General features: G+C 51.9%; 1 protein-coding gene across 3 annotated transcripts in view; it reads left to right on the top strand.

The window, feature by feature from the left end:
• Positions 1-20,099, top strand: part of ZFHX3 (zinc finger homeobox 3) — a 112,864-nt gene that overhangs the window by 34,112 nt on the left and 58,653 nt on the right. For all 3 annotated transcript variants that reach the window (XM_086469187.1, XM_086469184.1, XM_086469186.1), the window contains one exon: positions 3,198-3,429. In XM_086469187.1, coding sequence (XP_086325313.1) covers positions 3,198-3,429 — 232 coding nt within the window. The remainder of the gene's footprint in view (positions 1-3,197; positions 3,430-20,099) is intronic.

The following is a 20,099-nucleotide window of genomic DNA, read 5'->3' on the forward strand; positions in this document are numbered from 1 at the left end:
GTGAGAAGCGAAGGGAGAGGCTCCGGCCGCTGGCAGGGCGGTGGTTGGCGGGGCCGGGTGGCCGTGTGGCAGCGGCTCTCCCCGACGGTTGTTCCCCAGCCCAGGGGGTTTGGTCGCCGTCCTGCTGCTGTGCGGCTGTGCCCAGAGACCGCCCTGGGGCGCGCGGGGCAGGGCCGCCGCAGGCAGCTCTTGGAGATGAGATGGAATTGCCAAACCAGGGCGGGTTGTAAGTGGTGGGGGGCTGGTGTTCCACGGGGAAGGTCTGTGGAGCAGGTTGGGGGCAGGTGGCAAATGGAGGAGATGAGGTCTCTGAGCGGGAGCCTCCTGCACTAACCACTGCACCATGGAGCGAAAGCACAGCTCTGCCCGGAGACCGGAGCACTTCCCGAATGGAAAGTGGGCTGGAGTTGGTTTGATTTGTGTGTAAGAATAGGTGTTGTGAGCAGCACGGTGTTGTGCTGCAGTTAGCGTACGTACAGGAACAGCCCGCGTCCCCCGGGAAGCTGTACTCGTGAGCCGTATGGTTTCCATCAGAGCGTTCCTCTGTCTGTTTCTGATTTAAAGTGGAGCTTTGACTAAACCTGATCAATATTTTGCATGCCATGCGTGAAGAACCAGATGTTGGAAGTTTCCTATCGTTGAGAGGGAGGGGGCAAACACCCTCCCAGACTTGCAGAAATCAATGATCTCTGACAGAAGTTGGTTGGTTTTCCTAGGAACAATATATTCCTTTGATTTTCAAGTTGATTTGTCTTCTAACAAGGTTCTGGTTTAATATTTTGAATTTGTTTTCTGTGATACGGGTAAATTGTCGCAAGGGGAAAGCTTAACAGCATGATGGACAATAACTACACGTACTTGTCCAGCCTTTCATCACTTCCAGCAACTTGCAGCTAGTACTTGCTCGTCCATCATGGTGTCTTATTCTGGCCTGCTCCTTTCCTCCGTTGGAGGACTGACGTGAATCAGGTGGGCGTGCAATGTCACACCGGGTCCGGGGTGGACTTGGTGTAGGCACCGTCAGGTCTTGACTCCTCCAGCACAACAGGCAGGTGAAGCCCAGGCTTCACCCACGCACAGGGGATATTTGAGCATGCACAGAGTGGGAGCAAAAGAACAGAAAAAAAGGACACATTTATTAAACTGTTTAAAACAAATGTTTTCCTAAAATCCCCTTTTAAATGGGTGCAGTATAGACTATGGTTCTGGTTCCCACAGAGACCATGTCCTTAATATTTCCTTGAACCCGTGACCAGATTTTTCTCTAATTGCTCACTAGGGGTTTCCTCTGCCTCCTCGCAGAAGCTGCTGCTGAGCCCGTTGGCACTTTCTGAGCTTGAACGCGGTGTTTGTAGGACGGGGGCTTCCCTGACGCCCCGCTCGGCTGACGGCAGAGGGGCTTGCCGTGCGTCTCCTGGAGCCAGACCCCCAGCCTGCAGCGAGGTGGGCCAGCGGGGAGGTTTTGTTGCCGAGACCAGATCTAAGCAGGGCAGAGCAAGGCTGGGTAAGCCAGGCCACGCGAGCTGGTCGCTAGCCTCGGCTTTTTACGTCTTCAGCCGTTTCTCGTTTTCTGGCTCAGGAAGAGGGTAATGCATGCAAACAATAGAAATGAGGAGAAGAACTTCTTGTGAGGGAAAACAGCAAAAAATCTTTTGAGGGCACCAGTGGGATTAGTGCCCTAGTGGATTCTTCAAATATTACAGTGAATTTAATTAAATACATCGCGATCCCAAAAGAGGCTAGTCTAATTAGCCAGATCTAGAATACATTTATTCTCTTCCCTCACCCTTCCAATCAGAAGGCTCAGCATCAGCTCCTATCCTATTTTTAATCATTCCTAGACTCAGAGGGCTCTCCTTCCTCTGTGTTAGCTAAGCACACAGCGCTGGGTAATATGTGTCTTTAATCTTATCTTAGCTGTAACTGAGATAGTACACGTCAGAATTTTTACCAGAAGCTCCTGGCTGCACGTAGGCAATATTTTTGATTGACAAACCTTGAGATCCTGTCCAAATCACCTTACTTATGTGCCCTGGGCGAAGTGTGTGGTGAGGAAGGAGTTTCATGAGACGACCCAGAAGACAGAAAGAGGTCTTCAGGTTGGACAGTAGGAGCCGGCATGGATTATTGCTTAGCTGAAACGTAGTGTGTGGTGGAAACACAAACAGCCTTCGCTGAGGAGTCTTTTGTGTCATTTGATGTCGGTATCCATTTTTCCTTAACTTGTGATAAGCCCTGGCTGTGGGAATTGGGAAGGTTACTGTGAACTCTCAGCCCTGCCGCTGCCCGGACTGAACAGAGAGCGGCTGTGCCGTGGCAGCCAGCATAGCTGTAAGCGGTGAATTCTCCCCTCTGGTTTTAAGAAATAATTGCCACATCCTTGGGATACATGACATAAAATAGCTATTTGTTTCCCTAGCAGCGTGGACCTCTGTGCCAGACAATTGATAGATTTTGTCGAATAATCAAGGTGTAATACTCTCGAATTAGCTATATTGGCTGTGATAGCACAGCTTCAGAGTGTGACGAGACTTTTTTTCCAAGCGCTAACCTCTTGCAGGGATACCCAGCTGCGTGCTCACCGTTGGCTTTTCAGTCTGGATCGCTGTCACGGCCGTCTTCCAGGCCAGGCTGCTGCTTCCTTCCAGGTCCAAGGGAGTCAAACCTAGATGCCAAGAACGGCGTGCTGGATGATGGATAGGATGGCACGCGCTCTGCGCTCCCCTTCCATATGCTCTTTCCAGGACCTCTCTATCTAATGGGTTCATTGTGTTCTAGGATTGCTTTGGTTTTATTCTTCTTAGTTTTCAATGAGAATTTATCAAATTTAATTTTGTCTCTTTGACATGAAGTTGGATCCCCTCCCAGGATGAGGTTTAAATATGAAAGAATTAGCTATGTGTAGGCCGTGAATAGTTGTTAATGTTGGATCTGGTATTTTCTTTCACTGAAGAAGATGATCTTGCCTATCTTGATTTTTGCTCTTGCGCTCATTTCAGTGTGTTATGTTGTTCTTGCTTCTAAGCAGGAGAGTGCGTCGTACCTTGAGAATAAACAGGCTTGATCTTACTGCGCCTTTGTCAAAATGCGGTTTCTTACTTAATTCCCAGGTGGCTTTTAGCAATTTACAGTGGACTAACCCAGGGAGAGTGGAGATGATAAAGGAAATTCACATCTCTCTACTTTGTTCTTCACAGCACCTTCAGCATCACGAGAGCGGGGTTGAGGGCGAAAGCTGCTATTACCACTGTGTCCTCTGTAACTACTCCACCAAGGCCAAGCTGAACCTTATCCAGCACGTGCGCTCCATGAAGCACCAGCGGAGCGAAAGCCTACGTAAGCTGCAGCGCCTCCAGAAGGGTCTCCCCGAAGAAGAGGAAGACCTGGGACAGATCTTCACCATCCGGAAGTGTCCCGCTGCTGAGGCTGGTGAGTGCTGCCTCCCATGTGTGAACGCGGTCGGGCTCGCGGCTCCTCTGCATCGCAGGATTTGCCTTGCAGCGTCAGACCCTCTGTGCGGTTCCGCGGCGAGCTCGGTGACTTTCTTGTTTCTCCTCCCTGCTGCGGGGGTGACGCGCATGGCTCGTCAGTAGTAGGTTATGGAGTCCCGGCTGCCCTGCGGTAGGACCAGCCCCCTGTTGTACCTGCGGCGTCCAGCAGAGCTCTGCCTCGCGGGGCTTGCAGGTGCTGGCTCCGAAGCACCGAATACTTAGGCACGTGCTTCGTTTCGTACTTGTACGTGGTTCGGGTCAGTGTCTGCAGCAGTGGAATGCTGTGTAAGCGTCTGAAGATACTGTCACATTGGGACAAGTTTAACAAACAACTGCGTTGTTTATATCGTAGAGGCTTTGCAGTGTGTCAGGAGCTGCCTTGAGCGCCAGCGCAAACCTGTCCCAACTTGTCTATTGATTTCTAGTGTTTCAGCCAGGTTGGATCGGGAAGGGGAGCTGGTTGAAAGGGGTGGGCAGGAGAAAGGGCGAGTGTTTGTCTGTTTGCCATGTCTCCTCTTGACAAGGTGGATGAAGTGGAGGGCTTGGATGAAGCATTTGCTCATATGGAAAGGACAGGTCGTAGGAAAAGGATTGCAGCTGTGACTGGCAAGAGAAAATGTGCCCTAAAGGGGACAGTTAGGCTGAGCAAAACAGAAATTGTACTTTGTTTAATCTTCTAAAGGGTTAAAGTTTTTTGTGTTAGGAAAAAGCAAGATCTGATGAACTTCTCTTTGGAGGGAGGAGGAGGAGAGCCTGCCCCAGTCGGCTGGTGCATGTACTGTCAGGGATGTGAAGGTGCTGAAGCTGGGGGCATGCCACGGAAGCCTTCACAACCCTCCTCTCTGTTTCAGACAGGATTTTCCTCCATCATTGCTGTTGGAGTGGCTAAATCTTACAGAAAAGGGCTCTGAGGAACTGGCGTTCTGCAGTTAATGCACACAGAGACAGGGAGAGTGACCTTAGCTTAAGGGCGTTGAGAAAGGAAAGCAGCACCAGCCAGAGGAGAGGACGTGCGGGTCTTGGAAATGCCTCTTGGATTCAGACCTGGGGTGCGTTGCTGTTGCACGTGTTAGCACAAGGATCTGAAACGCTTGCAAAACACCCAAAAAGTGAAACAGGAGACTTTTCATTAAGAGTTAAATCCAGCCTCCTGGAAAAAAGTGACCGATCTGTGAACTCAGCGGCCCAGTGGAGTCGAGGGCATGGAACATGCTTTCCCAAAGGTCACGGTGACAGTGAAAGCGTGTTGTGTTGCCACACCATCCCAGAGGGGACAGCAGCTCTTAGAGCCGTTCCGCTTCTCTGCGATGCTCCGCTGTAGAAAAACATTCCGGTTTCGAAAGGATATGTTGGCTAGTGTTGTACGGTTTGTGAGTTTTCTTTAAAGCAGAATGAACAGAGAGGAGAAACCATCTGTGCCCTTTTGTGATACACAGAACAATCTTGAAAATCTTTGTTTACTTTAGAAAATTTTGTTTACCTTGTCTTTCTGCTTTAGAAACCTTATCTTTCCCTCTACGTCCGCCAGGATTATGACATTGCAGGTACTGAGAGTGCAAAAGGTGACTAGCTGAGAGGGAAAATGGTCTGTTGACCACTTAAAAAAAAAGCTGCCTTTTTTTTTTTTTTTAACTAAAAGCCTTGACAAGTCACTGAAAGGAAATCTTAGTTTAAAAATATTTTACTGTTTTAAATTACTTGAGATAATTTCGTTTAAGCTTGTTGGTTCTTCAACAAAAACTGACAGCAAACAAGACACTTAAGAATTTCTTCATCATATTCTGTTTCAAAGGTTAAAAATACAAGTAAGGGTAAGACAGTAGAATGCAAAGCGAGGGAACCTCCGGTCTGTTTTGCAGGTCGTTTTGACCCAAGATATTTAATTTCAAACACTCTTCCAGCCCATTGTTGAGCAAGACTAAGCAGGCACACCCCACTGGCGTGCTGGTGGCTGCAGGCACGAGGCACTGGTCCGGAGTCCCTGCAGTGACAGGAGTCGGGTTTGGGCGAGAAGCTGCGGTACCCGCGTGGGGAAACGGATGCTCTCGTCTGCCATTTGCTCCGATCCGTGACGGTGTCAGAGCATCAACTCGAACATGAAGTGGGGTGGCCCCGTCACCCCAGGCCAGCAGCTGGGCTGAGGAGTGTCCCAGGGGGCAGCACATCAGGGTGCCACAAGCCAGAGCCAGGCGGCCCTGGCGGGTGCTGGTGGAGGCACCACCCGGCACCCAGGGGTGCCCCTCGAAGCCGGCAGGGTTGACCTCTTGCAGGGCACAACAATAATTTGTGTCTTGGCTTTGATTTATTCAGCGTAATTTCTTCATGTGTAAAAACATCGGCCTTGAGCAGGCTGGTCCTTCCCCTTTTGCTGCAACATTTAAACTTCCAGCATTATACAGTGCTGCCGTTGTTTATTATTTAGCTGGCTGTTGTTGTTTTCCTGTAGTTTTGGGTGATGTACAGTGATGTGTAGCAGGGATACACATGTACCTAGGCTTAAATTCACTTTTCTGACGTATTTGTTTTTTCTTGGTTTTGAACTTCGCTGGTGTGTTTGGCTGTCAGACCCGTTCAGGAGAGCGGCACGTGCTGCTCGGGGAGGCTTCACCGAGGGGCCTCGCCAGCACGACGCTGCCAGCGGGGGAAGCGCTCTTCCTTCGTGGCAGGGCTGCGCCTGGGGTTTGCAGCTGCCTCCCTGCATTTCTTCCTCCTGTGTAAGACGATGGTATGTCTACTGTATCCCCATTATGGTTTTTACTGGTTTTTTTCTGAGGGCTACATGTGCTTTTGTCACTGCCTTTTGAGGAGTCTCTGGTGGTAACGGATAACACGAGAAAGTCTTCCCCATGTTTCAGACACCTGGAGCAGAAGGTGCTTTTCAGGTCTGTGACACCACTCTGGCAGGGGCCACAAAGGGACAGCGACTTTTTTGCTGGTTTGCTGCATTACAAGTGCAGTGGTTTGTTGTGATGCTGCTGCTACTCCCTGGTAGTCATCACCGGGATTATCTCTCCCCTTCTAGTTAATTACATTTGTTTTGAGTTCAGTTTCCCTACAAATACAGCATCAGCTTGCGTTTTTTTCAAAAGTGAGTTCCCTTGTGTCATCACTGCTCTTTCTGAGGACTCTTAAAGCACTTCAGCCCTTGCAGCTTTTCCACCTTCTGCGAAACTCCGTCCTGGGAGGGTGGCCCAGCCCTGGACTGGCTGCCCGGGGAGGTTGTGGAGTCCCTGTCCTGGGAGATGCTCGAAACCTGACGGGCAAGGCCGAGGCCCTGCGCAGGACCTTGACTAGCGCCTGTCTTCTCTCCCTGCAAGCTGCAAGGGCTCAGGGCAGGGCTGCGCTGGCAGAAAACCATTCCCTTGTGCTGGTCTGGCTGGCCAGCTGCTGGTTTGCCACAGCACTGGTGTGAAACATCACCCCTCTCCTCGCTCGTCAGTCTGGTGTGCTGTGACCAAGAGCAAGCAGGCACGAGGGATCACGTTGTAAGGGGTCCCGAGTCTCCAGGGGACGGTGGGGTCCAGCCGGCTGCCGCTGCTGCCAGGGCAGACGCCTGCACCAGCCGTGACCCAAGGCGAGGTGCTGGCATGCGGCAGCCACGGCCACTCCTGCTGCTGCTGGGGACCTCTGTGGCTTTGCTGGAAATGCTGAAAGATTCTTTATTGCTTCTTTCTTTCCATAACTTCACCCAGTTTGTGCCAACCTCCTCATCCCCAGCTTCACATAGCACCGCGGGTGGCAGTGACGAAGGGTAGCTCGGCCCTCGTACCATAGCTCTGTGTTAGGCGGGACTGCGTGGCCGAGCGAGTGGAGTTGCCTTCATCCCCTTCCCGCTCTGTCACGATGGTTCTGTGGCAGAGAGCAGGTGCCGGGGTTGACGCCGTGTCTGCCTGTCTGTATGTACTCGCTGGTGTGTGCAAGCATGTAGGAAAAGGCATCGCTGTCTCTGGGTGGTGCGTAGATATTTGCTTGTACAGATGCATCTCAATCTGTTGGAAAAGAGTGTCTGATCGTACCTTAATTAGTCCTCTAACAATCTACAAAGGTCAGTGCCAATTGCCTGTTCATTTACATTTGTAATTGTGATGGTTCTTGATTGCACATTAGTTGCAACTCATTCCCTCCCACCCCACAGAAAACACATGCAGCAGCCTGAGCAACAGCCTTGTAGACACAAGGACTTTTGTCTCTGTTTGTGCCAGCAGTGCAGCCTCCACTGGAACTTTTGTGTCTTTTATGGGAGAGCTTTAGAGGCTACACGCCGCTTCCAGTAAAGGGATGATGAAGTCGTTGGCAGGGAAATTATATGGACATCAGGCAAGAAACCCAGTCCTCCTTGAACTGGATAATTAAAGACAATTAAACTTTTCTGCTTGCTCTGGGAAGTGTGCTCTTTATGCAGGAGACAGGGCAGTGGGCCCAGGCTGGATGTTCAGCTGTTTCGTTGATCAGAAAGAATACAGCTTTAGGGGTGGGGGGTATTTTCCTCTATGGGGTATTTTTGGACATCTATTGCTGTAATATCTGGGCTGCTGCCACTGCAGATGTCAGCCCCTTGCTGCAGAAGCATCTGTATAACGTTACCCATAAGCTAAATGATTTTTAATGATGGGGGTTTAGAGAAGGAACAAAAAAAAAACCAATAAAAACCAAAACGTTCTCAAGATGTAGGGATGGATGCATTTATGACTCATTAGATAATGATAGAAGTAAGAGTGAAACAACCTGCACCAAATTTTCATTCTGGCCTTGAAAGTGTTTCCTTCTAGAAGGCACGGAATACAGCAGCCCGTTCCCTCACGCGGAGGACCCGCTCCGCAGCAGGACCGCTGCTTCGCCGCCAGCGCGCGTGGTGCAGGGGCGCAGGCAGCCCCCTGCTCGCCCGGCCACATCGCCCGTCACGTGCTGTCCGCGCTGAGCCTGCTGCTCCTTAGGCGGCTGCTGTTCGTAGTTCATCTGTCCCCTCCCTTACCTGCTTCCCCTGACTCCTCTGTTTTCCATCTCCGTCTGCTCTCCCCTTCCATAGCGGTCCCGTGGGAGGAGCAGGGGGGTCTGCCCGCTCTTCCCACTGGTGTCTGTCGGGCGTCCGCCTTCCTCACCTGCGCCGGGGTCCTGGACGTCCCTGGCCAGGGACTGCTGCCTCGTGCAGCTGCACGGGTCGGGTCTGCCACGCTCCTCAAGTCAGGAGAAAGTCCTGTTGCTTGCGGTAAGCTCGACCTGAGCTGAGGTCCCTCAGTCGGAAACACTTGTTGCTTGGGCTCGGCGGGATCCAGAAGGGTCAGGTAGGGCCGAGGCAAGGGACCTCCTAGAGTTATACAGTGCCCAGGAGTTTCATTTTGATCATCCTCTCGTGTGAGTCCTGAGTTTGTGGGCATCTTTGAAGGGAAACGGAGATTTTAGCGGCTGTAAATGCAGAGGACGGTTTGTGTGGCTAAGGAGTTGTGTTGGTGCAAGCAAGCTGTGCCGTGCCTCTGTGGCTGGAGGAGAGGTTCCTGCCCCTGGGGCAGGAGCAGCTGAGGCCAAGACCACCCTGCGTTGTCCGAGGAGGGAGCAGAGCACAGCCAGGAAGAGGTGTGCCCCCTTCTCCTTCTGCTTTTCCAAGGCAGTTTGAGTACCACAGTCTGGACACAATCCAGGGGATAGTTGAGAATGCTTTTGAAAAAACAACAGCAAAAAATGTGGTAAGTGAGCCCAAAAGAGTCAAATTTGTTGATCTTTACAGTTGTGCTGGAGGCCATTACAAGAGCTTTGTGGGACGAATAAAGATGACTTGTGGAAAAATCCTGTAATATTTAGTGGGAAATGCTGACCATTTCTCAGCTCGGTGAGTCATCCTATAGACTTTTTTACAAAGCTTTGTATCCTTACTGTGAAAATCCGTAGGTAGGCTAAAAATAAATTGAAATCATATCTTGTATTCAGTGCGGCTCTAGGGGTTTTTTGGGTTTTTTTTAGCACCATATACTTCTGGAGAACCTCTTTGTCCTTGTGGAGATGGGATTGTTCCCCTAAGACCAGGCTAAGCCAGACAGAGACACCCTCGTAGTTTTTGAAGAATTATTTTGCTGGGCACATACTGCAAGGGATGCCGCAGTCTCCCTGTTTCACCGCAGAGAGCCAGTCCCTGTGGTGGACACACTGTTTCAGCAGTCCTGCTGATCTCTGCCAAATCCTTAGCAGCCATCTTCTTCCAACACACAAAGTCATTGTTGGGGCCCTTGCGTGTGAAGAGCGAGGGCCGGCTCGCTGGCAGCCGTTGCTAAACTCGGCCAAGCGCGATCAAAAGCCCCTTTGTTTGGGCAGGAAAGGGGCTGGAGCGGGTGTCAGCGGGAGGATCGGTGCCTGCCCATCCTCCGTGCCCGGCCTTGCTGGAGCATCCACGCTGCTCGCTCTGCCAGCAAACAGCGAGGGACCGGCCACTCTCCCCACTCCAGACAGGTTGATTGTAGAGGAATACCTTGCCTGTAAGGCTCTGTTCTGGTAACTCCTTGGAAGCCGCTGGCTCCCACAGCTCCCTGGGAGGAGGATGCCCAGTGGCTCCAACTTTTCCCCGCTCTGTGCCCCCTTGGGCGGAGGTGGGTGCACTGTCCATCCAGGTCTTCCTCGTGTTCCAGTACTCGAACTTCTGAAGGGCTGCAAGCTGTAGGCTGAAATCAGGATGTGAATTTTTAATGAAACCAAGTATGTAAACAGAGCGGAGCTGTAGCTGGAGCAGTGGCCAGATGAGAAAACCCCATGTGGTTTAAAAATAGTAGTTACCAGACTCAGCTTGGCTCTGCCTGTGGTGCTTGCAGACAGCTGGATGCTCGTATGGTGCTTGCACCTCTGTTTTCACTCTGAGTCATATGAAACACTTCGCTAATGTTCCTCTTTCTTAAAAGCAGTTTTGTAGCTGCACCAGGGATGCGAAGGCATCGCCGTCAGGAGAGAGGTGATGGTAAATGGGAACGGAAGCAAGTTCCCGTGTGATCAGGAGCAGATTTGTTCATGAAACACTCAGGATGTGGTTTGCAGTATGAAAAGGTTTCTCTTAGACAAAAAGTTGCTATTTAGCAGAAGGGAGGCTTGATGTCAGCCATGTTTGTCAGTTTAAATGTGTGACTCGAGGTCCCGCGGCGTGCATTACCATCTTCCTCGAGGCAGAGGCGTTGCTCTCCAAATTCCTCTCTTCTCTCCAGTTCCTCCCTTCCCTTGGTGGCCATGCCCTGGATGTAGGAACTGTGACCAGCCCAGCTGTAGAATGAAGTGAAACAAATGGTGGAGAAAGGGGAAGGGGATCTTCTACAGAAATCTCCTGTGAGGGGAACCATCCTGTTATTTTCCCACCTTGAAGAGTGGGCAGCCATGCAAGGCATTTCTTATTCACAATCATCAAGCGTGGAGTAATTAGTAATGTAATTTGTTACAACAGGGATGTGAGATGCTCCTTTGGAGTGGATTTTTCATGATTGCAGGCTCCGTAGTTCCAGGGGAACTTCAAGACTTTTGAAATTAAAATGGGTGATGCCAAATGATTTTTCTCCCTGCTTGAAATAAATTTATTGAGATCTGATGTCCCACACTTGGCCTCAATTAAAGGAAATGTGGTCATTGCTAATGCTGGAGAAACATGCATGTTGCTCTCCTACATCTGATAGAGGTAATGGAGGGTTTCAGAAAGGAATAATTAGTTTGCTTTTGTAAGCCTCGCTCCACTTTTCCGTGGGACTTAATTGCACACAACAATTAAAAACTTCCCGAAGCGGGTAGCTCGTACAGTGTCTGCAGCAGAAGAGCGCGCAGACTTCGTGGTATAGCTCTGCCGACCAAAAGCGTGCTCCAGCTCTGGCTCTGCTGGCGATGCACGCGTTTATCTGGCTGGAACGTGTGGCCCTTGCAGAGGGAAGAGCAACGTGCGAGGTGCACGCTGGGGCGCTTGGTGTAAAATTTCCCACCGGTGCAAGCAGGGGTTCCAAAATGACGCTCTGTGTGCCGTTGCCTCCCGCTGCCCCTGCCCGCTACAGCTGGAGAGGCTCCCCTGGTCTTGTGCTGCCGCCGGTCGCCCTCTCCTCCTCAGAACGAGGTTCCTTCCGCTGGTGTTTAACAGCTAACCTTCACGTGCTTCGCCTTGCCATTTCCAGGCTTGTCCTTGATTGACACATTTAATAATCTGCCAACCCAAATGACAATCTGAGCTCCCGTGTGCAAACATCAAATGCTGCCCAGCTTCATTAGCTTCTCTCAGGCTTTTTACCTCCCTCTCGCTCCCCACAACCCAATATTGTCTTTTCCCAATATGTTATCTGTAACCCCCTGAAGGCAGCAGCCTGCTCAGTCTTTGTTTCCAAAGTGTTGCCTGTAAATCCAGCCAGATCGTCAGGACGTGGGTCGTCAGAGCGGTGCTCGGCGCGCGTTGCAGCAGCCCGGCCGCAGCAGGGACTCGAGAGGGGCCAGGAAGGCCGTTGGGTGCCGTGTCGCGTGCACCCAGCTCTCTGCCGGGGGCTGTATCCTACAGCTGGGGGCGTGCAACAGCTTTGTTGTCTGAAGAGGAAATCCGTTTCTGTCATCTCGTCCTCAGACACAGGGAGTAAGACAGGCTATTGTCCTGTTTTCAGAAAACATTCACCCACGGTGCAATAACGTACGTGAAATAGCAACAAAGAGGAAAACAGCTCTTGGCGATGTGTATGTTAAGCTGATTAAACTCGCAGTTCCCTTTACTGCAGCGTTTCTGATCTCTGTGCCAGCCCCACCGAATACCCCGGCATGCAGGATTATCGTCTTGTTTTCCGAGATCTCATGACATGTGTGTTCATTTAAAGCAGGAGGACAGCTTGTTGCGTTCCCATTTGTTGTTCTGCTGAACCTTGGGGTTTTTCCATTTTTTTTCTTGCGGATTGCATGGCTTAAGGACCTTTTTACCTTTCCAGCAAGTTCTTGATGGGAGTTGCTGTATTTCTGCACAGGGTGTCCCCTCTGGAGGGTGTCCCAAGGCCGAGCAGACAGCAAACACTCTGCTTCATGGCCGGGCAGAGAGGCGGGTGGAAACTTTTGGTTGTGCTTTAGTTTCATTTGGCTTTAATGGTTACCAAAATCCAGCAAATGTACTTCTCGCAGCCATGGGTCAGGGTTGCTGTACACAGTTAGCTCCTTTGGAAGGTCTGAAGACGTGAGAAGAAAGTCTGTTTCTAAAAAGAAAGTTTTAAGAAAGTCTGTCCATTTAGGGGACTTCTCTGTCGTGGTAGTATTCTGTAGCACGATTTGTAACTGTTCCCTCCTTGCATCCTTTTCCCTACCCAAATTTTGGAGAATGCTGTTCCCATCCCAGCAGCATCTTTCTGTCTTTGTGCATAGGGGACCCCATGGGACTGCTGAGGTCTTCACAGAATGTGAGGATAAAGTTGGTTCCCCTTTAATATCTGGCAGAGGCAGATTTCCTTTGTTATTTATTTTTTTTGATTGGTTTTGAGTTTAAAGTAGAAAGCAGTTGTGCCTTAGCTCCGTTTTGACCAACCAGCGGTGAATAGATAATCTCTAAAGGATATGAAAGGTTTAATCATTTTAATTTTGTTTTTATTAAAGTTTATCATGACTTTTTTTCATGTGCCCCTGGTAAAGGGGGGGGGGGGTGTAACAGAAATCTACACAAACCCCCGAGCATTCGCTTAATGAAACTCTCTAATGGGAGGCGCCTGGCGGGAAGGAAGTGGTTAGATAGCTGGGCTGGGGAAGGCAGACCAAAGGCACGCTGTAATATCACTGAAACGTGGCAGGAATCTCATAAACTCCCCATCTAGCTCCAGCAGACACTTGTCACTGGGAGCTCATGGCTTTCATTAAGCAGAAAGAGAGGAAGCTCTGACGGCTGACTTGTTCCAGAATGTTTTTCTTACTCGGCTGCATCTTAAAGCCCTTTCCACTTAAGAAAAGTAAAGGGGAAAACATCACCAGATGCTGCAGTAAAACGCTGGGGAGCTCCTGGTCCCTCTCCTACTCAGCTTTTTCTCCCCATCAAAACAAACTCCGGAGACAGACTGAAACCAGGTTGTCGGAGGGCCGCATCTCTCCTGAGCTCAAGCAGCTGCTCTTTCCGTCGAGACAGAAGGGTTGTGTCCCTGTCCCTGCGGTCTCGCCCTTGGTACAGCGTTTGGTCACCAGAAGCTCTGCTGCCGATGCCAGCTGCCCCTTCTGCTTCTCTTCCCTGTTTCTCTTTGCCCCTCTCCCCCTCCCAGTTGTAGAATAGGGAGCTCTTCTCTTGAGGACTTCAAGGTGGTTGTTGCCGTGGTGCAGGTTAAATTCAAGACTGAAGGGCTCTGCCTTTTTGGGGTGAATCAGTAAAGCCTTGAAGACATTGCAGGTTGAACAGCAGTAGATACTGCAGCCCTGTCTCAGGATGTGTTGGAGGAGGGTTAGATGTCAGCGTGAGCGACACAGGACTCGTGGTAGCAGCAAGTTCAGCTCGTGTTTAAAGTCTCATCAGCACAACTGTGCTGTTTCTGTCCAAACCTTGCACTTGCTCAGGTGCTGTGTCTGACTGAGCCCCCTGCTTTGATGTTCTGGTGGTAAGGAGAAAAAGAAACCTTCCAAAAACTTAGACATGGATCTCCAGCAGCTGTTCCTGTGATGGCAAACCGGATTTATTGTGTTCATCTCCATAGTATTGCATGGTAGCAGCTCATCTCCAGTATCTTTCCTCCAGGTTGGACTGTTCTAGCCGTTGCTGCACTGCTGTTTTCTCCCTTTCTACACCACTGGGTTTCAAAGTAAATACATCTGGAATGAACATGACTTCTTCTGTGTTAGCAGGTTAATGAGTTTAGAGAGTTGCCTCACTCGCATGCTTTTGCTGGTGTATGAGCTCAGTCTCTTTTCCTGTTCTGATGTTGACCTGAACTGAAAGGGGCTGGAGCTCCAGCATGGAGAATTGCTGATACCTCGGTACCTTCTGTCCTACTGATGTTCCCAATAACACGTTAGGTGGGGACAGTGGCAGAAAGGAACGTTCAGTCATGTTCAGCAGGCACCGGCTTTGTGTTCAAAGGCAATGAGGAGATTTAATTTGTTTATAAGTGAGCAGTGGACTAGGGTGAGGGGCGGCCACGAGAAGAAAACTGCCTGCCAGGCTTCGTGCTCAGGCCCTTGCTGAGGGCTGCAGGACGGCAAGGTCCAGCAGCTGGGCTCGGCAGTTGCTGATTCCTGGGTGTAACTACTGATACAGAGCGAGAGCTCTGCCTCGCCGGGCCCCGTGTGAAACAGAGCAAACCTCCAGCCCGCCCTGCCAGCGCTGCTCGTGCTTCCTGGCTTTGGCTCTGCTCCTCGTGTGGAGGCGCAGCCGTCGCCGTCACAGCATCCCGGCGTCCTGCGGGGCAAGGCGACCCGTCCGGCCTCACGCCGCCTGCCCGGTTGTGCAGCCCCCGCGCAGGAGAGGGCCGGGCCCGTGCCAGGAGGAGGCGGGAAATGTCAGCGGGAGCCCCGTCTGCCGGACGGTACTTCAGGGTTTGCTGCAGCTCCCCCACGCTTCATTTTGGGACCTCTGCGGTGGGCAGCCTGGAGTCTGGCCTGACGACTCCTGAAGGGTGCTGGCAGGCTCAGGAGTGCGGTGCCCTGCCGGCTCGTCTCCGCTCAGTCCTACAGGCTCATCCTTGAGGAGCGTCAGAGGCTGAGACCATTTTCCCGGGCTGAGGTTTGCCTTGGCCGCGCGCTTGGGTTTGGTGTCGCAGCAGCAGCTCTGCGAGGTGGCAGCGTTTCCAGGATTCCCTTCCGCTCAGCTGTTTCCTGCCCATCTGTGCTTGCCGTCAGCTGACTTCTGCGATGGGGGATGAAAATGAAAGTTGTGCTTGAAGCCAGACGCCTTCTCCAGGCTTGTGACCGTGTTCCTGACCGCTGCTGTTCAGGGGCAGGAACGGGGTGGACTCTCTCTGATGCTGACACCGAAAAGGTGTTGTGATGCCCCTGGTCCTGACCACGGGCTGCAGTTCCTTTTCTGGAGGAAGCATCAAGAGGGCATCAGGAGGTGGTGGGCAAGAGCTTGCCAACTCGAGGGGGCCCAGACCTGCCTCTGAAGGTCTCGCCCTGTAACTGATAGCTCACGCAGCCCAGTTTGGCAGGATGCTCCTAGGCAGAAATGCCAAGCTCGTTTTCCTTCTACAGTTTCATTGCAGTGTGAGAAGAACACAGGGAAAGAGGACAGTTTGTGCTTCTTGAGAGGTATATACACAGGCTGGATGGAGTCTCCCTCAGTGTAGCTGTAATTCTGTATTTTTCCCTTTCTCTTGAAAACGTTGCACTTTTTCTATATAACAAGTTCCTTTAAAAGGGTATCTGGGCCAGGCTAAACATAGAGCTCTCCCTGAGACGGGCTGAGGCAGTGCCACGTGTCCTGGGCTGTGACAGTGTGTCCTGGAGAAAGCAGATCCACGCTTCCTGCAAAGAGACAACTACGTGCTTCAGACGGAGGCAAAGGATGCTTTTGTGGAACTGTTCGTGCCTCGCTCAGGGCATTTACACCGACTTGCTGGTCTCCAGCTCCGTCTTTTCGTCAGAGAGGAAACGGCAGGACAAGATCCCTTCATACCTCCTCCTGCGGTGCTTTTGCACCACTGGTTGTAGCAGAACCTGCCTGTACGTTTTCTGAGAGGGACGAAGTTACAATCGCTTCTTGCTGTCAGTGAGAGCTTCTGCACAGGTGTTGGTGCAAACAGCAAGGGAGAAGTCGCTGCATGAGTCTACGGAGGATGTGAGTCGGGGTCCAGAAGCAACCTCTGGGCCTTGGATTAGCAAAGACGCTAGGCCCACGTTGGCTTTGTCCTTGATGTTTTAAACATTCTCGACTTACAGATTATAAAAATGTTGCTGATGTGTTTCAGCAGTCCTCAGAGATGTTAAGAGATGGGGCTGAAACTCCAGAAGTCCAGACAACTTCACAGTTCTGACATGGATCAATAAAAGTAAGTTACTTCTCGATTTAGGGTTTCATCCATGGAACAAGAATATCTGCTTACTCTCCAAGGTGGTTGTGAAACCAGATTCCTTGACGTTTGCCCTGTGCTTTTCGATCCTTGGAAGGGAGAGGTAGCGTCCCTTCTCGTGGTCTTTCTTTCAGGTCTTCAGAGACAGAACGTCGTCCTTCCAAGTGCCAAGGCTGCGAGGAGAGTACTCTCACCCGTACCACTTCTTGCTGCGACCAGAGCAGGCTTCGCTCACAGCTGGTCAGCCAGAGCAGTTCCAAAGAGAGAAAGCAAGCGTGGGAGAGCCTTTCCTCAGCTTGCACGCTCAGACCTGTACTGTCAGCACGCTAATGTGCCATCCTGTTTGGAAGGTGAATTCGAAGCTTGTTGCCGCTGAACTTGCTGATTTTGGGTTACAGTGTCAGATTCATTGGCTTGTACAAGAGACCCATTTGTTTATAAAAGCTGGTGCAAGGCCGCGGGGTCATGCTCTCAATGCTGGAAGAGAACGTCCTGCACCTTTCCGTCCTTCGGGGAATATCCCTGCAGAACATCAGTTCCTTTCCTGTTTGTTTCTGTCTTTTCCCTGTCCTGATTTTCTCGTGCCTCATTCTGCTGCAGGAGCACGTGTCTGATGGCCTTTGTCTAACTGGCAGAGCTGGAGGAGAGTGTCTCACCTAAACGAAAAAGTGCTTTGAGATCGTTGTTCAGTGAAGGCGTTAGGAAAATGGGAAGGATTCTCATCCTGCAGCTCATTTGTTAGGGTTATAGACTTAATTGCAAGAGATACAGAGCTTGGTTTCTGAAATAGATTTTGTTTTTCTTTACGAGCCATAGGCAAAGGGAGCTTGTGTACGTTATCAGTGGGATAATTTGTGAAACGAGGTTTCACAGCAGCTGGTGGGGGCTAGAAGTAACCCCTGGCCTGACCACTGCACCGTTTTCCTGCTGTTAAGCGTGCCTCGACGTGTGCGACGGGAGAACACCCTCTTGTGTCCTTCCTAGTGGTCTGGTGTTCGCCTGGACGTCTCGAATACACTTGCTGCCTTTTCCTTCTGTAAGGCTTGTTGATCCTCTGGCGGTGACATTAAAGTCCTCGGAACTGCCTAAGAAGGAGCTACCACCCGCATTTATTTTTCCACTAAAAACTTGAGATTGTTTAATAACGTGTCTGCCAACGCCGGTGTCTTGCTCTAGGTGCTTCAGAAGGAAACCTGGGGACCCGTAAACAAATAAAAACCTCCCTCAAATAAGGGTCTCGTCCTTATTCCCACTAAAATGTGGTTCATGCCCTTGAGCAAGAGGATTTCTATTTCTTCCAAATAGTCAGTTTGCTTTTCCAAGTTGTACATCTTGATGCCCTTGACGTATATTTTGTTTTGACCTCAATGATTTCTTGAGGCCACGAGTCCCAAAGGTTAATTGGGAGCTGTATGAGAAAGTATTATCCGTATTTGCTTCAAATTTGCATTTTTTCCATGTTCATTGTCAGTCCTCCAGAGACTGGAGGACGAGAGGAACAGTATTGGCCCAGCTCCCTTGAACCAACCTTCATTTGGATGCTCCTGTCAAGGCTGCCTTATTTCTTTTCAAAGCAAGCAGCCCTAATCATCTCCTTTGTGGGGTAGGTACCTCTTCCTTACTACTCTTTTCAGCCCTTTCATTCATCTGTGGCCACTTCATTAAATAAATGACAGGGTTTCATTTTTTTCTCCTGTTCCGCACGTGTCGCCAACATGTCGTGTCTCTCCCACCAGTGTGTCAGGCGCAGATCTCCTTGGTCTGCCCGCAGGGCTGTCCTGGCCTTTCCGAAGTGGCCCGGTGCACCGCGCCCATCCCCGCTGAGCGCCCGCCCGTCCCGCGCTGGGCCCCGCGCCCTTACATCTCGCTCGCTTCTGGGACGGTGCCTGCGGGGCCCCTGCGCAGCCCCTGCTATCGCTCACCAGGCTCAAAGGGACGGAAAGCGGGGATGGACTGAGCGTGACTTGCGAGCGTTTTTCTTTGCTTTTCTGATTTGCTGGTATTCATGCAGGGCAGACGCTTCTGCTCCCTTTCTGGGAACTACTCTCTCATTTGGTTACCAATTAAGCTGAAGCGTTCTGGCCTTTTCCATCCTCCTTTTTATTGTTACGAAGGGTGAATTAGGGCTTGGTGTTTAGGATTGTTCTCTGGCCTCCGCTGCTACTTTGCTGCCTCCTTTGTGGCAAAACAATGGCATTAATTTTGGCCTTTGCAGGCAGGCAGGCAATCTGGCAGCGCACAGTGCCTGTCCGTTCCACTTCACTTGTGCAGCCACCTCTCCTTTCCACATCACCTACTCACTTTTCTCCTCCTATTCTTTTTTTTTTCCCTCCCCTTTTGTGTGTGTGTGTGTGTGTGTGTGTGTGGTGTGGAGGATTGCTCGGAGTTTATTTTGTTCCACTCTGGAAGGGGTTAGAGGTCACAGCCTGGATGCCGAGCGAAGGGAAGCAGGCATGTGGGTGATACGGAGGGAGCAGAGCTTTCCCTGCTGCGCCTCGTTCCCTCAGCCAGCGCCTCGCCGTCCGCTGTGGGTCTGATGAGATTCAGGGAGTGGGAGACGGGGCGTGCCCCCGTGGTACCCCTTCACCGGACAGTCCCTCGTCTCCCTCTTCCAGGGCCTCAGGCGGTGTCCTGAGAAGGCAGCGACACGGGAGGACGGAGGGCTCCTGGTTAGGGGACAGGGGTGCCGGCAGCGCCCTGGAGCAACAGGAGCATGGGCGTGAGCGGCGGAGGGAGCTGGCGCGGACCCCTCGGGGGATCCCCAGCCCACTGCGGCCCCGTGCAGCGTCAGCCCTGGGGGAGCGGGGCTGCAGCAGTGGAGGGGGTCCGGCTGCTCTCCTCGGCTGTGCCCCAAAAAGCAGCAGGAGCCCCCGTCTGTCGCTGCTCAGAGAGGTCCCGGGGGGCGGCCATGGGCTGGTGCAGGGCGTGGGCGCTGCCTGTGCTCTGCCGGGCCCTCATCCCCCCGGGTGTCACTTCCAGGCGGGCTTTGCCAAAACTCCCGAGGGCGGCTGCAGGAGCGGGCGGCTGCTGGGCAGCCGGTCTCAGGTGCGCTCGTGCTGGATCCTGGAGGCACTTGGCAGCGAGCAGCCGCTGCTGGCTCCGCTCTGGATTTCGCTTTTCCCACTGACTGATGGCAAGAGAGGACGTGTGTGCGAGGGCAGGAGCACGGCAGCAGCTCCCTGGGGTCACCGAGCTCCCCATGGTGCCATCCTCTCCCTCCCAGCTGCGCGCTTGGGGAGCACGGGGGACCCCTCGCTTTCCAGTGGGGTGCCCTGGTGGAAGCAATCCCAACCAGCCTGCCCAGACCTCAAGGTGACAACCCCAGCCCGCCCATGGGGGAATGGCTTACGGCAGGGGCTGGCTCACCTCCCTGCAGTTTTTGGGTCTGTTTACACCTGTGCCGCTGTTGTGGCAGCCACGAAGGGGTGCAGCGTGCCACCCGCGCCCCACAGCCGCTCGGTGGGTGCAAGGGGGAGAGCGGCGGCGTGGGGTGCAGTGCCCAGAGCTGCGAGACCAGGGATGGTGCTGGTTTCGGACTGTCTTGCACAAAGGAGCAGCACTGGTGAAAGGGAACCACGGTCAGCAGAATTGTACTAAAATGGCAGAAATAGGAGAATTCTGAAAAGGCAGGAAAATCCGTACATCAAGGATGTGCTGTTTG

This window comes from Leptosomus discolor, chromosome 8, assembly GCF_034619465.1.
Source record: "Leptosomus discolor isolate bLepDis1 chromosome 8, bLepDis1.hap2, whole genome shotgun sequence".
In the NCBI taxonomy this organism is placed as follows: Eukaryota; Metazoa; Chordata; class Aves; order Leptosomiformes; family Leptosomidae; genus Leptosomus; species Leptosomus discolor.